General features: G+C 40.9%; 1 protein-coding gene across 1 annotated transcript; it reads left to right on the plus strand.

Moving 5' to 3' along the window:
* Positions 1-344: 344 nt before the first annotated feature.
* gad1a (glutamate decarboxylase 1a) lies at positions 345-17,834 on the plus strand. The gene is made up of 16 exons (XM_076262696.1): positions 345-420; positions 1,812-1,871; positions 4,063-4,191; positions 4,736-4,978; positions 5,682-5,772; positions 9,748-9,860; positions 10,552-10,667; positions 12,367-12,446; positions 12,627-12,681; positions 13,125-13,241; positions 14,512-14,576; positions 14,671-14,749; positions 15,004-15,153; positions 15,355-15,462; positions 16,390-16,479; positions 17,605-17,834. Exons 1-16 carry the CDS (start codon positions 345-347, stop codon positions 17,776-17,778), a joined length of 1,746 nt encoding a protein of 581 aa, XP_076118811.1. The 3' UTR covers positions 17,779-17,834.
* Positions 17,835-18,280: the final 446 nt, after the last annotated feature.

Consider the following 18,280-nt stretch of genomic DNA (forward strand, 5'->3'; position numbering starts at 1 on the left):
ACATTTTCTCTTTTTTTTGGCTGTAACCCAACGGCACACCTGCTTGCCACATTTGTCTGATACGTCAAGTCAATTAATGGGGAAGTGTGATGCCAATCAAATCTTTCAGTTGGAATTGTCAGTGCCATTCTGGCAAAAAGCAGAAGAGTAGTAGACTAGATAGCTGGCAAGGACACGATATCAACTTTATTAATTACTTAAAGCCTGATGCTTTTTAACACTTGTCTCCCTATCTATCTTTCCAGTGAATGTGACTTTTCATCCCACGGTGAAATAAGAGAGGTTTGGGACAAAGTGACAGCGCTCTTTGGGCTAAAGACTTTCCCCACACTACCGTAAGAGTAATGGCGACGTCGGCACCTTCCTCCTCTGGCGGCGGTCCGGATCCCAACTCGACAAATTTACGACCACCATCCTCAAGTAGGTCCATCACAGATAAAACGCTATTTCACTTGGGCTATTTGCTTTGTCGGCGCCGACATTAATCATTTCCACAGAGGAGGAAGGGAAAAAAGGTCCTGTCGCCGGTGAAAAGCCTCCGGTTCGACGAACCACCGCAGCGTAACCTGGTCAGTCAGACCGCCGCACCAGCAAGCGAGACTGATCGGGCTGTCAAAAGCCATGGTCTCCTTTAAAACCACGAACTGCAAGCAATTAGAAGAGAAGAATGGGTGGCACGGCCAGGGAGCTGTCAATAGCAGTTAAGAAAACACACAGTAGCCTTTTGTCATGTTCCCTCTTAAATCAGTTCAGATTGTTGGACAATTAAAAGCATAGAAATAACAACAATGATGACAGGCGTAATGAAAGCATAAAGAAAATAAATAATTAATCTATTATTATTATTATTATTATTATTATTATTATTATTATTATTATTATTATTATATCATTATTATACACATGTTTGTTGTTACCCAAATAGTAGTTACACTACACACAGATAACGCAGTCTATCTAAATATTGTCTAATTTCTCCATTTATTGTTTTTCTCTTGTAAAGATTTGATCCCTCTATGGGATAGTATGGAGGCGATAGGTGCATGGTGTGTGCATGAGGGGTTTGGCTTTAAAAGATAGGTCTACAATTTTACCCGTACATCAGCACATGTTGCCCTAAATAACTTTCTCCAAAAGAGGAGAGAATGAGTCTCTTCCTGCATCCGAATTTCTTTTTTTAAATGTCACTTTCCTCCTGATTCTCTCTGAACGCTTTTGGAAGCTTGCCTGAAACAGAGATATAGGCATTGTGCACCTGCGTGTGCTAGACTGTGAGTGCTCTGTATTGTGGGCGATAATGAATGGGCTATTAGCAGCATAATGGTTGGGACCGTGTGGCGTTTTCAGATTACGGCTATCTTTAGGAGGCAATGGACTATTTGGGCTTCCAACCATGTCAGCTAAACGTTATTTCCCACTTGACTGCCCCCCGAGAGCTGCAGGGAGTGGAGCGCATTCGTGACTGGACGGTCCCTCAGCTCTATTCGAAAATAGCCTGCTGAAATAATCAGAATCTGACCTATTCCATTAGACCTACATTTGAAAGAGACAAGAAAAAAAATAAGAAAATAAAAACGCATGATGTATTCTAACTGCTTTTATTCGGAAGGTTTGATGACTAACTCATCAGTTTCATTTAAGTTAACTTTAAATGAAACTTTAAATGAAATGAAATAAGACATTTACATTTAGGCCAACATTGTTGCCATTGGAAAAATATCTAGCAGGCCTGTGGGTGTAGTCTGTTTCTGGTTATATTATGTTGATTTAAAGTCACAATTCACCATGACTTTTTCACATATTCTGCCCAGGTTATGACTGGAGTGGGGTTGCTCATGGATGTACGAGGAAACTGGGCATGAAAATATGCGGTAAGTTGAAATACTGCATTCTTATCTGGGTTCTAACGAATAATGATGACCTATGTTCCAACGTTTGGTATAGACTATGGTTGCGGGGTCCGAATATCTGGCAGATATTGAACAATTTCAGGCTCGTTGAATTGTGAGACATGGCTTCATCTTTCTTAACTGAATGGCGCTGAAACTGGCAGGTGCACTAGACAGGCAAATTAAGTCTATTCACACCCCCCTAGAGCACTTTCTGTTATTATGTTTTGGTGTCGCCCCCCTGTGGCAGAACAAGGACATGTGGGCCTACACCTGACTGATATTTACGCATCAATTAGCCTTATCAGTGCCCTGACAGGCACCCCCCTCAAAGGGGACTATGGTAGGCCTACCATTAAAATAATAGAAGATAATTTATTTTCTATTCTACTCTGTTTTCTCTTTTGAGTAAATAGCTCCAAATGTATTTTTTCCGCTTACAGTCAATGAGTCTTGAAAAGGCTCTTCATTTTATGTGAATAAATTTGCACAGTTGTAATGTTTCTCATTAGGCCAGTTCGCTTTGCCAATTAGAGCAATTTCATATCAGGTTTTACACTAAAGGGAAAAAATAGCTGCCACGAAATAGTCTGCTTTATACTGACTGAAATGGCAGCATGGGTTCGGCCTATACTGTATGCACGCACTCCGGTAGTTAAATTCAGAGGAATCGCATGAGAAAAGACAGTACCCTAACGAGAAGTAGGCCTAGAGTATAGGGCCATTATTAGCAATGATATGGTCTTTGACATTTTATCATGCAGGAACTCGATCCCTCGAGGGTAACAGATTAAAATGGGAAACTGTTAAATTGTAATTCGCCAAGGCTCTGTTTCAAAGAGATAGCACGGAGAAGCCAAACAGTAATGGATAGACCGGCTGTACTGATGTTGGATGGTGGCTCTTATGCAGACCATTATCTGATAAGAGAAGGCATGAAGCCACGGGCAGATTTCACATATCCCATCTTGGCGAAACGAAGGATTGTTTACCATCGCCCACTTTTGCAAGAGCTGTAGGCCCATTTATTGATCATTACACCCTATGGTTGATTCACACATTTATGGAGTTAAGGCAACATGACTGAATTTCAGTTGCTAAACCTCGCTAATACTCAAATGCCAGAACCACAACAAAACACTGTTTTTTGAGAAATAAAAAGTAAGATAAAAGAAAAGACACATGGTGCGGAAATATAATACTAATAATAATACTAATAATAATAATACAGGATAAAACATGTTATCTTGTGTTATTTACTTTGTCAAAGGTCATCACAATAAAGTAGGCTATAATAATTAGGGTTAGGAACTGAAGATGTGCACCTGCACATAGTTTAGATTAAATCGTAGGCTATACCCTGACTGTTTTAAGGTCCCTTTGGAGATGGTTCCACTTCGAGGAGAGGGATATGCCACGCGACCAAAAGCTCTATCCACTGTAACGAACTGCGCTAGTACCGCCTCTTTTCCTGCAGTGTGAATTCTTGCCCCATTACAGGTATAGAGAAAAAATACAGTAGCCTATGAAAAACAAAGTGGTTGTCAAATCTTACGAAAAGGCTTGCTATGGCTTTTCTCATACAAGCGTTATAATGTTGGTCATAGCTAATCGAAACGAATGCTTATTTCGATAAATTAATACCCTATGTTATAGGTTAACACAAATATAATTTAACCCATTAAATCAATCGCTTATATACACGATACTCTGTCACATTCCATTTGGCATCAAGCAAAAATTACATCTAAAATGTACTACAGCATAGTACAGAAACGTTATGATACAGACCCGCAATATCTCTCTCCCCCAGCGCATTAAGTGTGCCTCTAGGTTATGACAGTGTCGGTTCTTTGTTGGATGGTCCCTCGTCCGGTCAGGGAGAATCAATCCGACTAGTTTAATAATAATCCATGTCGGCTATTTATTTATTTATTTATTTTCGCGATGTCATCACGACTCGGCCTTCCCCCCGATCACTGGTCTCTTAAATAGGCGACCCACGGGACGTCATGGGAACTCCCTTAAGATCGCGCGCTAATACAGCCAGTTAAAGGGGTTGGCTGGGGGGTTCCTGGTATCAAGTGAGCCGTTTCATTGACTTCAACACCAACAATTGCAATGCTCAAGAATGGGAGCCCGTTTCAATCCTCTGCCCCGTGTAATCACTTAGGGTTTTTGCAGAAGAACAATAACCTGGATGAGAAGAGCAGAATAGTCACGAATGAGCAGCCCACTTCCAATGAGCGAGACCCGCAGTTTAGACGCACCGAGACGGACTTCTCCAACCTATTTGCCAGAGGTGAGTCAGTTATATATTACAGAGAACGACATTTTTGAACAAAAAGGTTAGATAAGGAATAGTTTAAAATGCGTAATATAGCAACAAGTAACAAAACAACACAAAGATAGATAATTTATTAGTTTCAAGTATACTGCAATGAAATATTTGAAACAAATCTTAAATCTGTAAAAAAATTAATGTATATATTTTTATTTTGCTTTAATTATTTTTTTTACCTTTTTACATTATTGGCTCACAGATATGATAATTATATGTAATGCAAAACTGTGTTTCCATTGCATTATAAAAAACACATATGAATAAACATATTGTCATGTCATCAGCATGCATCAAATATGTTTATTGGTTATTGAATGTTGTATTGAATTAGCCTACCTTAGAAAGGTTAAGCAAATGGCTATAGCTACAATTTATAAGTCTTGCATAAGCTAAATACTAAACTAAAATACTTGACACTGAATCCACATCAGTGATGACCAGCAGCTGATACCTCACTTCAAAACATAGTCATTCAAACTACATTACCCACAAACCATCACAGATTTACTTCCGGCCAAAAATGGAGAGGAACCCACCATGCAGTTCCTGCTGGAGGTGGTGGACATCCTCACCAACTACGTGCGTAAGACGTTCGACAGGACGACCAAGGTGCTGGACTTCCACCACCCCCACCAGCTCCTGGAGGGCATGGAGGGCTTCAACCTGGAGCTGTCCGAGCAGCCTGAGTCCCTGGAGCAGATCCTGGTGGACTGCAGGGACACCCTCAAGTACGGCGTGCGGACAGGTGAGGCACGCTTCTCATGTCACATGCACTCCCTCAGCAGATGGATGCTTTTATCCAAAGAGATGTATGGTAATGCTTATATCAGCTATACATTTATTGGACATATATTGGACAATATCCGTATTGCTTATAGATAATGTGGCTATTATCCAAAGAGATGTATGGTAATGCTTATAGATAATGTGGGTATTTCTCATCATGAAGGGGGTTGGGTGTTGGTGGGGGCCGTGGTGTTGGTCACATATTGGTAGACGCAGTTGACTGGATTGCACTATGTGCATGTTAAATGCGCTTTATAAATAAATCTGACTTGACTTGACGTGACATGCACACTATTATATATAGACCCTTTCAAGAGAGTTCCATTATCAGCATCATAGTTGGCCCCACAAGGCTTCCGTTTTAACATTCCATATGTTATCTTAATGCAGAGGAAGTAGATTGGGAACCAAATAGAACGTTCAAGCATTGTTTTTGTTTTTATTGTTGAAAGGGTCTATATTTATATATATATATATATATATATATATATATATATATATATATATATATATATATTGGAAGCTGTTTCAAGGAGCATGTCAAAGCCTAAAGCCTAAACATGATGTTTGGATGTGTGCATAAACGAGGTGCATGTGTGTGTGTGTGTGTGTGTGTGTTACAGTGTCAGTACACTGATTGAGGTCATGCTCTCTGCTCCCAGGCCATCCCAGGTTCTTCAATCAGCTCTCGACTGGTCTGGACATCATAGGGCTGGCTGGGGAATGGCTCACGTCCACTGCAAACACCAACATGTGAGTGGAAACATTAGCCTGTATGTATGTATGTATGTATTTATGTATGTATGCATTGCATGTATGTATGCACGTACACACCGCCACCGTCTTGAGCTGCAAAAGATACAGGAAGTCATTCATTTTCAATGGAAGCCGGCTTCTCTCAGCTGCAAGAAGCGGTAAATCCGTCGGCATCGCATTTTGGGCGTCTTGAGCGACTTCAGCGTCAAGCAGAAAGTTGAAATTTGGTCAACTTTATGCTAATGAGCTATGACATTATTAGGCCTATACAAGTGTAATACTTAGGAACCATATAGAATGAGGTCACAAAATCAAGGCAAATTTAAAAATCTTACAGATGCAATACAAGTACTAGTTGCTGGCTCAACTTACCTAACCACTGGTGGCTCATCTTACCCCACAACCACCATTTTGAAAGAAAATGCTTCTCACAACAAGCTAATGTAACATTCATGATTTTGTTTAGCCCTCACATCATAGCTTAAAAGTGTACCGATTGAGGTGTAAAGCAACTCTGGACAAGAATGGAATCCACTTGGAGAGCAAAATGTCATATTTTTACACACATATTTTTACCACGTGTGCTGTACCTTTCCACAGGTTGTAAGGAATGATTCCCTCTTTCTTAAAATGCTGTCACATGATAAAAAGTGTTTACGGTTTCCTAGAAAAAAGGGGTGGCTCATCTTATCCTTATGCTCAATTTACCCCGTTCTCCCCTATGTGCATGTAAAGTAAATATTAGTGTTCATGTGTGTGTTTGCACATATGTGAACATAGCTTATTGTATATTTAACTTTAGTATTGTGATTGATTATTACATCTGAAACACACATTTACAATCATTGACTAATTTATGCCTAAACTCAAACTAAATGCCTAAACTCGCACAATTTCACAAAATGATTATGTCATTTGGCATGTTACCCACAGGTGGCGCTGTAGATGTTTTAGTGTAGCTGTGCGAGTGATGTAAGAAACTGCATCTTTGCACTCTTTAGATTAGCTCTCTGTTGAAAAATGTGAGGCTTGCGGTTTTTCTTCATGCAAAATCAATATGGCATTGATCAGCATTTGTGATAATGATCAGGCATAATTTCATATTGTGGCTTATTGATCGGCATTAAGAGGGGATCTTTAGTTTATATGGCATGTCATTCATCTCTTTGGAATCCTATGGTTCATTACTTACGTATAGACTTATAGGCTCATGTACATGCATTAACATGGATGTATATACGGTAAGCACTGACACACAGAGACATGCATTCATACAGAAATCCATAGACACGCACACACCAATTCACAAACATTCATTCATATGGATGCTCACAAACACGGACACTCTCCTAGACAGACACACACACACACACACACACACACACACACACACATAAAGACACACTAACACACACACACACACACAGACACATGCACATAAACACACACACACACACACACACACACACACACACACACACACACACATATATTCACGCAAGCATACACACATGCATGTAGGCACACACACACACACACTGTGTCAGATTATATTGTTGTGGGTTGTCGAGTTAGCGCTTGACTGACCGCAGCTCATTGGGAGTCCAGATGTACCGGACATGCTGGGTGCCCTACAACAATGAACGGCCCAGATGATACCGCTGTGTGTGTGTGTGTGTGTGTGTGTGTGTGTGTGTAGGTGTGTGTGTGTGTCTGTTGGGGGTGGACACTCCTCATCATGACCCAATCTCTCACTCACAGCCGTCCTATCATGAGGTGTTAAGAAGTAATGGAGCACAAGATCAATATAATGGCTAGCTAAGCTCACATAATGGCTATCATTACTAATAGTAAAGGGGGACACACAGGGACACTAGGTGTCTATGTGTGTGTGTGTTTGTGATGTGCGTTCATGTCTGTGTGTGTGTGTGCTTGTGACGTGCGTTCATCTGTGTGTGTGTGTGTGTGTGTTTATGTGTATGTATGTGTGTGTGTGTGTGTGTGTGTGTGTGTGTGTGTGTGTGCTTGTGATGTGCGTTTGTGTGTGTGTGTGTGTGTGTGTGTGTGTGTGTGTGTGTGTGTGTGTGTTTGTGACGTGCATTCATGTGTGTGTGTGTGTGTGTGTGTGTGTGTGTGTGTATTTTAGCAGGTATGATGTGATACAGGAGTATGTAAGTCCCCAAGTTTAGCTGAAAATGAATTGTGGCTGCATAGAGTTCTTCAAGTGCAAAGCAGTGCGCAGAAATATCATCCCTTAAATGTGGGCCGTAACTGACTGAGGGGCTGTAAGATCTGTATTTATGGACCGTCGGACTATCAAGGATTTCACCAGCCTTCTCGGGGTATTAAACACTGAGTTATGAAGACGAGACTGAGAATTGACCTCTATGGGTCACTGATTCTATTATTTCATGCTCATTTTTCCCCCTTACGATGAGCTGTTGAATTCATAAATGGTCGATAAAGCTAGAGCCAGGAGTTGGATTTAGTGTCCGTTTTTATTGTCTTTTTCTAATAATTTCCCCCCAGCTTTTGCTGTTTGCTGGACTGTTTTCTGCCTGAAGGGTTTTTATACTAGTGGTGTTTGGTATTTGTTACACTGGTAGACTTTAGAGAATCTCTTCTGCCACACAGAGCAACACAAACGCAAACACAAACACTAATTTCAAATGAAAATAGTTTCAGGTTCAGCAAATACATTGCTTGCTTGCTGTTGCTCCAAGACAACTTCAATCCCACTTGATATTATGGTGATTTTATCACTTCATTTACAATGTTAAGAAATGTATTACAATGCCATGTTCTGAACTCCACAAGCCCTGCCCCCTCCAGTCCTTTGGGGAATGTAAATGTAAACTACAATGATTGGTTTGTTTTAGTTGAGCTCAGTGCGTTCAGCTCACAGTCTATCTCCCAATCTAGCAGTTCATCATATTGTTACTAATTAGAGAAGCGTGCTATATGTTGCATGGACTGTTTTAGCTGTCTGAGTGAGGAGGTTTGCTCTCACTAATGGATAGCTACTCAGCCTTAATTATGCCTGACAATGATGTGCTGTCCTTAATGAAGACTGTAGACTCCCTGAGTGCTGTCATAAGATGGCTTGATTGAGTTGAGAGCTTTTTGACAGGGCCTCAAACCATTTGTCCATCAGTGCACATAGAGTCAGGAGCATCTACTGCACTTCCACTGCACTCTATTAGCAGTGGAGCACAGGATCCTTTAAAAGGAGCGAGGGTTCTCTAAAAGGAGAGAGCAGGGAAGAGAGAGCAGGGTTCTTTAGAATGAGAGAGCAGGGTTCTTTAAAATGAGAGAGCAGGGTTCTTTAAAATGAGAGAGCAGGGTTCTTTAAAATGAGAGAGCAGGGTTATTTAGAATGAGAGAGCAGGGTTCTTTAAAAGGAGAGAGCAGGGTTCTTTAAAAGGAGAGAGCAGGGTTATTTTATTACATCCTTGTGATGAAGAAGTTGATTATGAAAATGTCTGAAGAAGTCTGAGACACGGTTGGAGCTGAGACATTCATTTGAGTATCTTGTTGAGGGCTGATAACAACTAACAGTAAGTCATATATATGGAAATCAAGTATTTTTTCTGAGCTTATTTGGGGGCATTGTCACGGCTACATTTTGGACATTTGTGGAACAAAAGTAATTCTCACAAATTTGTTCTCTCTCTCTCTCTCTCTCACACACACACACACATACATACACACAATTCCCTGCACACACACATCATTGTTGTCATCCTTATTGTTATCTATGAGTTCCGCTCTGCTGCAACCCCATGTCTGAGATCACGTGTATATGAGTTCAGATACTGTAGATTCACATATGAAATAGCCCCATTCTGTTTCTCTCTCTCTCTTTCTATCTCTCTATCTGTCTCTCTATATCACTTGCTCTCTCTCTCTCTCTCTCTCTCTCACACACACACACACCCCTTGCTGACTAGTCTTTCTGGCATCCTGTTGCAGGTTCACATATGAAATAGCCCCAGTGTTCGTGCTGATGGAGCAGATCACGCTGCGGAAGATGAGGGAGCTGGTTGGCTGGCCCGTTGGAGAGGGAGACGGCATCTTCTCGCCAGGTCAGTGTAGGCCAGGGGTCCCTGCCCTTTGTCCTGCGAGAGCTACTTTGACCAAATCAACAGGCATTGGTGGCCTACTGCTTAGGGAATCGGACTTGTGAACGAACAAGTGTTTTTTATGATATACATTTTGAACAATCTGTTGGAGACCCCTGGTGTAGTCCTTTCCTCGCTAGTTGTGGTACTTTTCCCACTGGGTTAGCATGTAGCTTTTTGGAACATTTGGTTATTATCATGCACATCAAAGTGTTGAATTGCTGTGATATCTCTGGTAGCAGCAACCCTACTGCTGCACCCTACTGCTACAACCCTACTGCTGCACCCAAACGCTCTTAGAATCAGTTTTTTATTGTAATCAGAAAGAACGTTTTCCATTTGAATTGGATGATCTTCAGGTCCAGAGCCATGTTTGCTCAATGCACAACACAATTCATCAATTAATACATAAAACAAAATAATCCTTTTGGAGGTTCTGAAGTCAGAAGCAGGATAAAGTCTGATGGTTTGTTGGAGATACACCTAATGGCTATGCGTGTGTGTGTGTGTGTGTGCGTGTGCGTGTGTGTGTGTGTGTGTGTGTGTGTGTGTGTGTGTGTGTGTGTGTGTGTATGTGCGTGTGTGTGTGTGAGTGTGTGTGTGTGTGTGTGTGTGCGTGTGCGTGTGTGTCTGTTGTGTTCTTTCCTGCCTGCAGGGGGCGCCATCTCCAACATGTACAGTGTGATGGTGGCCCGGTACAAGCACTACCCCGAGATCAAGACCAAAGGCATGGCTGCGGCACCCAGACTGGTCCTCTTCACTTCAGAGCACGTGAGTACTGTCTACTGCCTAATTCAAATGTTCAAGGATGGGGGTCTAAAAAATACTGCTTGCTGCTTTTATAATATAATAAATAGAAGGGTGTAATCATGGAGGACTGTCATGAAATTTATGCAGCTCATTGCGCGTTCTCCAGGGACTGGGGGACGTATTGATCTCATGGGGAGGACATATTTTCAAGCGTTAAAGACTTCTATAATCACAGGAGGGAGGCCGATGTTGACCGTGAAATGTGGCACCTGAACGCTGCACTCCCAGAAGGAATGTTCAGACACTCCCCCAAATCAATGAAAGAAATAATACGTTTGGGGAAATCAACTCTGTCCTGTTCCTGTCCAGCAGGTACACTGTAAGGCCTGATTCAAACAAGCTACGAGGACTTTCTCAATACTTAATTCTCAGATCCTCAGAAAAGCCAGACAGGAATGTGAGAGAATTTTATATTAACTGCAGACATGACAAAGAGCATTCAGGGTGTATGTATTTTATTTTAATTTTTGAATATGTTAATGTTTTTGTGTCAACATATATTTATTTATTTGTTTAAAGAATAACCCTTATTCCAGCGTCCATGTTTGTTCACTGAAAACTATTGCCTTAGACCAGTGTTTTTCAACCACTGTGCCGGGGCACACTAGTGTGCCGTGAGAGATCATCAGGTGTGCCGCAGAAAATTACCCAAATGTCACTCACTGGTCCAGAAAAGCAGCTGTTGCATCAAAGAATTTATAAACACATGCTCTCATTGATTGTATGATTGCACTATTTGTGGTATGCAGGCATTGTACAACGGGGGCCCCATATCCAGTATTCACAGAATCATCACATATCCAGTTCATAACAACAATTAAATTAGATATAGTCACCTACAAATGAAACAGAGGGCGCTTGTTTTATTGAGCAGGTCAGTCTTGCATAGAAGCCATAATAAGGCCATATCTGTGTATTATTTGAAATTTTAGGCTATGGTATGTTTTTTCTTCACACAGGATGTTACTGTGCCGTGGGACATTTTAAGTGTCAAAAGTGTGCCGTAGCACAAAAAAGGTTGAAAAACACTGCCTTAGACCCTCAATTGTTATCCTGAGCACTCCTCTGATTCTGGCCTCGATCTGGTGATTCGGCCCCAGCTGCGAATCACTCGCCATCTGGCTGTAGGAATGGCAAAGATCCAATTCACAACCACCCAGAAGGCTCATTCATCACCGTGCTCAAGACTCATGCAGGAGAGATGCTCTGCATACTGAACATCTTGAGTAAAAAACCTTTAGGTGTTTTGAACGACTCCTTGCGCATCTGTAACGGATGCCAGCTAGCTTAGCTGTGCTTGTGGAACGTTGGTAAACCTCACTCCCTGACGCCTCAAGAGTGCTGCTGGCATGCGAGCCAGTAGCCTGGGATATTGGCTCAATTGTTAGCGCGCTCGCCTCCCGATCCGAGGTGCTGCTGTTTGCGGGTTCGAGTCCGGGCGTGTGCAGGGCTCAATCGCGCAGGTTCAACACAACGCAGGTTACACATCCACAACCTCTAAGAGGAGTACATGTAATCACAATAACTGATTAGCCATATTTCTGCATGACTGTTAGTGAGGATCTATAAAGCCCTGCGCGGTCTGATCTGATCTCATTAGCTGCAGTGGTGCAGAGATAACTTCTCCATAATGAATATTGATCTCTGGTTGTTTTTGTAGAGTCACTACTCCATAAAGAAGGCCAGTGCTGCTCTAGGGTTTGGGACAGAAAACCTCATTCTCCTCAGCACAGATGAGAGGTGAGAGAGAGAGATAGAGTGAGAGTGTGAGAGAGAGAGAGAGAGAGAGTGTGAGTGAATGTGTATGTGAGGGGTTGTGAGAGCATGAGAGAGTGTGTGTGTGTGTGTGTGTGTGCGTGTGTGTGTTTGTGTGTGATTGTGTGTAAGAGCTCAGAAAAACACCCTTTTTCTGTCTCTCAGGGGAAGAGTAATTCCAGCTGATCTGGAGGCAAAGGTCATCGCTGTAAAGCAAAAGGTCACAAAATCACCCAATTACTCAGACTGTACTGGAAATACACTGTAAATAAAATGCCACTTTGGCATAATGCAATAATATACTGTATTGTATACTGATGATTAAAGGGTTACACTTTACTTGACAGTATCAACATAAGAGTGACATGACACAAGTCATGCACATGAATGACATAAGGGTTATATTAGGATTAGGCTTAGGGTTTGGGTTAGGGTTACAGTTAGGATTAGGGTTAGGGTTGGGTTAGGGTTAGGGTTCATGTGTCAATACTGTCAATACTCTCAATAATGTCAAGTAAAGTGTTACCGATTAAAGTTGAACAACTTGCCATAGCTATATAAAATCTGTTCAAAAATATATTTCATATTGATCATGGCTGTATATCCATATTGGCTTAGAAACTCTAGCATCTGTCTGAAGTGTCTGTCACATTCATTCTGTAGGGATATGTTCCTATGTTTGTCAACGCCACTGCGGGCTCTACGGTGTACGGCGCTTTTGACCCCATCAATGAGATCGCCGACATCTGCGAGAAGTACGACATGTGGCTTCATGTGGACGTAAGGCAGAAGAGTGGAACCATCTCTATATCTATAGTTCTTAATGTCTATATATCTAATCTACATTGCTAGATCTTTATGGGCTTAATTTGAATGAATGTCTAACTAAAATGGTTAAATAACGAGGCAATTGCCAATTTAATGGATGATTCTGCTCAATACTCCCACACGCCACAAAATGGCTATTGAGGATTCCTAAGTGATGTCACAGACTGCACTTAGCTTGCTATTGATAAGGGCCCTATATCTCTAAACGTTATAGTTCACATCTCTATATTATTTTGATATAAGGGCCTATATCTCGTAACATTATAGTTCTACATCTCTATATAATGTTGAAATAAGGGCCTATATCTCTAAACATTATAGTTCTACATCTCTATATAATGTTGAAAAAAGGGCCTATATCTCGTAACATTATAGTTCTACATCTCTATATTATGTTGAAGTAAGGGCCCTATATCTTGTAACATTATAGTTCTACATCTCTATATTATGTTGAAATAAGGGCCTATATCTCGTAACATTATAGTTCTACATCTCTATATAATGTTGAAAAAAGGGCCTATATCTCTAAACATTATAGTTCTACATCTCTACATAATGTTGAAAAAAGGGCCTATATCTCGTAACATTATAGTTCTACATCTCTATATTATGTTGAAATAAGGGCCTATATCTCGTAACATTATAGTTCTACATCTCTACATTATGTTGAAATAAGGGCCTATATCTCGTAACATTATAGTTCTACATCTCTATATAATGTTGAAAAAAGGGCCTATATCTCTAAACATTATAGTTCTACATCTCTACATAATGTTGAAAAAAGGGCCTATATCTCGTAACATAATAGTTCTACATCTCTGTATTCCTAATCTCTATAGTGCTACATATCTACACTACTCTACTCTCTATATTTCTATATCTGTGTAGCTCTTCTGGATTCCATATCATTACATGTCTTCTGTTATGAAACTTTTTATGGATTTAACATTATAAATAATAATTTATATATTATAATATCTACAATATATATCATACATATTCTGAGAATGAGTGTAATAGCACTACACATTTCAATTCCTGATACTTTGCTGAGTCCTGACTTCAATTTTACCCCACTTTATAAGAGTTTATTGACAGCACGTTACTGTATACTACTGTTGGGCTGTTTCTTTAAATTATACTGTGTTTATATTTGTTTTATTTTATTATGTGTGTTGTTGTTTTTTTCCGTTTATGTTGTTTTGTTGTTGTTGATGTGTAGGGAGCCTGGGGAGGAGGCTTACTCATGTCCAAAAAGCACAGACATAAGCTGAATGGCATTGAGAGGTAAACCACACACATACACACACATATACACACACACACACACACACTGTACTGTAATTAAATATGTCCTGTCCTGTCCCCTCTCTTTCTCCAGGGCCAACTCGGTGACATGGAACCCTCATAAGATGATGGGAGTTCCGCTGCAGTGTTCTGCCATACTGGTCAGGGAGAGGGTGAGAGAACATGTGCTGTTGCTTGGTCATGTGATGTTGTTTGGTCATGTGATGTTTGGTAATGTGATTTTGTTTGAAAATGTGATGTTGTTTGGTGATGTGTTGTTTGGTAATGTTATGTTGTTTGGTAATGTTATGTTGTTTGATAATGTGATGTTGTTTGGTGATGTGTTGTTTGGTAGTGTTATGTTGTTTGATAATGTGATGTTGTTTGGTGATGTGATGTGATACTGTTTACTGTATGTTGGTTTCAGGGTCTGCTGCAGGGCTGCAACTCCATGTGTGCTGGCTACCTGTTCCAGCCAGACAAACAGTACGACATCACCTACGACACGGGGGACAAGGCCATTCAGTGTGGTCGACACGTGGACATCTTCAAGTTCTGGCTCATGTGGAAGGCAAAGGTCTGTACTGTATGTGTGTATGGGAGAGAGAGAATGTGTTTGTGTGTGTGTGTGTGTGTGTGTGACTGCAGATTTGACTAGAATCCAGGACTCTGCTCCTGTTCCAGTGCAAACCCAACATTAAGTTAACGCTAACCCAACATTAACCTAACGCTAACCCAATGCTAACCTATCACTCTGTTCCTCTCTTCCTTCCCCCAGGGAACAGAGGGCTTTGAGAGACACATAGACCGATGTCTGGAGCTGTCAGAGTACCTGTACAACAAGATCAGGACCCGGGAGGGCTACCAGATGGTCTTCGAGGGAGAGGTGAGGCATTGCTTGATTCATGGATGTTATTTAATTGTTCAAGGCTGTAAGCAAGCACCATACTCTTACAATGTCTCCTCTTGACACATGTGGGTGATCTATTATCCCAATGTTTAGGACTGATCAACCCCATTATGAATGTAGTATTTTCTGTACTGTTTCTATACTCTGCAACTAGTATCAAAGTACCGCACTTGTAGCAAGTTATGTCGTTTTCACCAAGATTGTTTTAATCTATTTCTTATGAGTAAGAAAGAAAAAAACAGTTTGGCAAATAAAGTCAAACTGTACTTATGGCTTTTAATAGCTTCTTTGAAAACAGATTCACTTTGATTTATATTTGGAAGTATTATTATGCTATTAAAGACAATTATAGTGACTTTCTTGCCATCATTGTCCCGCTGTTATCCCACCGTAGCTCCTTTAAGGCAAGTTCATTTGGGAAGTACACCGGCACAAAGAGTGGAGGTAGACTATCTGATGAACATGAAAGCCTAGTGAAGTGCAAAATGGGATTTTCAACACAGACGAGTACACTATCAAGGTCCAGAGCAGGAAATGGAGAAAAGAGTGGGCTTGACTTTTATGCAGATTGATGAGTTTGGGTCATTGGGTAGTGTGTGCGATATCAGGCATCAATCATCTGTTCATTCTCTCATTCACTCACTTTTTCTCTCCTCTCTCATGTGTGTGTATACACACGCATGCATGCATGCTGGCAGGCAGGCAGGCACACACACACACACACACAAACACACACACACACACAAACACAGCAATAAAAACTCTCTCTCTCTGTCTCTCTCTCTCTCTCTCACACACACACACACACACACACACACACACACACACACCACCAGTAAAAAACACTGTTCTTTCCGGCTGACTGGCTTCCCTCTCTCTCGCCTCCTTGTTCTGTCTCCGCAGCCCCAGCACACCAACGTGTGTTTCTGGTACATTCCGCCGAGCCTGCGGGGGCTGCCAGACGGCGACGAGCGCAGGCAGAGACTGCACAAGGTACGGCGCTCTGCTCCTCTCCTGACGGGGTTGCTGTTTTCCCATCTACTAAACTAATCTCGAAAAGGCCAAATCCATCATGTGATGGATGATACAAATTTGGGGTTGTTATTGTACAACTGCCATGGAATTTCTTATTAAGTTTCAAGTTTCATGGTTAAGTATATAGACCTGGCTTGGCATGAAGAAAAGGGCAATTTGGACGTATCATATCCATGCCACAGTCTATGGAAATTTAGTGATAATCCGGTGACAAAGTATCTACATAAGAGTGACATGATACTGTCAGGAACGTGTCATAAACATTACAAACATAAACATTTATGACAAAGTTTCTGTCAAATGTCATTCGGTTTTGTTATGACAAGTTAGGGTTAGGGTTCACCTTATCAACACGGTGGCCATTGTAAATCAAAACGGAAGACAACAATCCTCTGGTTTGTGTCCCCAAAAGCTCCATTTTGGTTTACAATGGCCGCCGTGAGAATAAGACAAATACTAGATCTATCTGGACCAAGTCTTGCTTTTCGCCTGGTCTTCACTATATCACAGAACACCACTAGACCATTGTGAAGAGAGTGGGTCAGTCCAGGCTGGTGTTGCTCATCTGTCCTTTATCTACTCTCTTCCTCCTCCTTCCTGTGTGGTGTATTAAATAACAGTGATTTCTTACTACATGATAAACACTCTGACCAGGCGTAGGCAATAATGTAAAGTATATAAGGGAATACAATGATGTAAAGTATATAAGGAAATACAATGATGTAAAGTATATAAGGGAATACAATGATGTAAAGTATATAAGGGAATACAATGATGAAAAGTATATAAGGAAATACAGTGATGTAAAGTATATAAGGAAATACAGTGATGTAAACAAAAACGTGCCCTGCAGCTAAAGCTCTTTCTTCACTCCTCCTTCCACTCCTTCCTATTCAATAACACTTACACTTTAATCAGATGCATTCAGTGGGAAATATAATCAAATAAACAACATTTAGGTTATTTATTTATTCTCTCTCCTTGTGAATTTATTCTGTCTCCTTGTGAACTTATTCTGTCTCCTTGTGTATTTATTGTCTCCTTGTGAACTTATTCTGTCTCCTTGCTCTTTCTCTGTGGCAGGTGGCGCCCAAGATCAAGGCCATGATGATGGAGTCGGGCACCACTATGGTTGGATACCAGCCGCAGGGCAACAAGGTCAACTTCTTCCGCATGGTGATATCCAACCCGGCAGCCATGCACTCCGACATCGACTTTCTCATCGATGAGATCGAGAGGCTGGGACACGACTTATAAAAGCCTAGCGAGGTTGCCTTTTGTTTTAGCATTGCTGAAATAACTTAGAATAAGCATACTGCAGCATTCCTACTCTGATTCTGACTTTCTCATAGAGAAGAACACACACATGCAACGCAACTACAACTCAAGTGACTCAACTTTTTATTTATTATTATAATAATCTGACATTATCTTTAGTCAGAGAGGGTGACTCAAGTTGAGAATGTATTGATCACAACAGTTTCACAGAAGTGTATAGCACATAGTCCAAATGAAGTTACATTGTTATGCAAATATCATAAAAAGCTTTGCATTATGGGATGTAGCCAGAGGAACTCTGGGAGTCTACTTGTGAGATACAACAGGTAGTATTAACTCACACACCAAAAAGTGCACAAGAAGAGCAGTACGCTCAAAATGCCACACACATTAAATTATTGATGGGAGTTTTTTTGTTGGTGTGTGAGTTATTTTTCTACCTGTTTTATCTTTATTTTGACTGTGCACCCAATATATGTTT

The sequence above is a fragment of the Alosa pseudoharengus genome, unplaced genomic scaffold (genome assembly GCF_046254945.1).
Source record: "Alosa pseudoharengus isolate Yale_2024_CS ecotype anadromous, Long Island Sound unplaced genomic scaffold, YU_APseudo_1.1 YU_APseudo_1.1_scf_3, whole genome shotgun sequence".
Lineage (NCBI taxonomy): Eukaryota > Metazoa > Chordata > Actinopteri > Clupeiformes > Clupeidae > Alosa > Alosa pseudoharengus.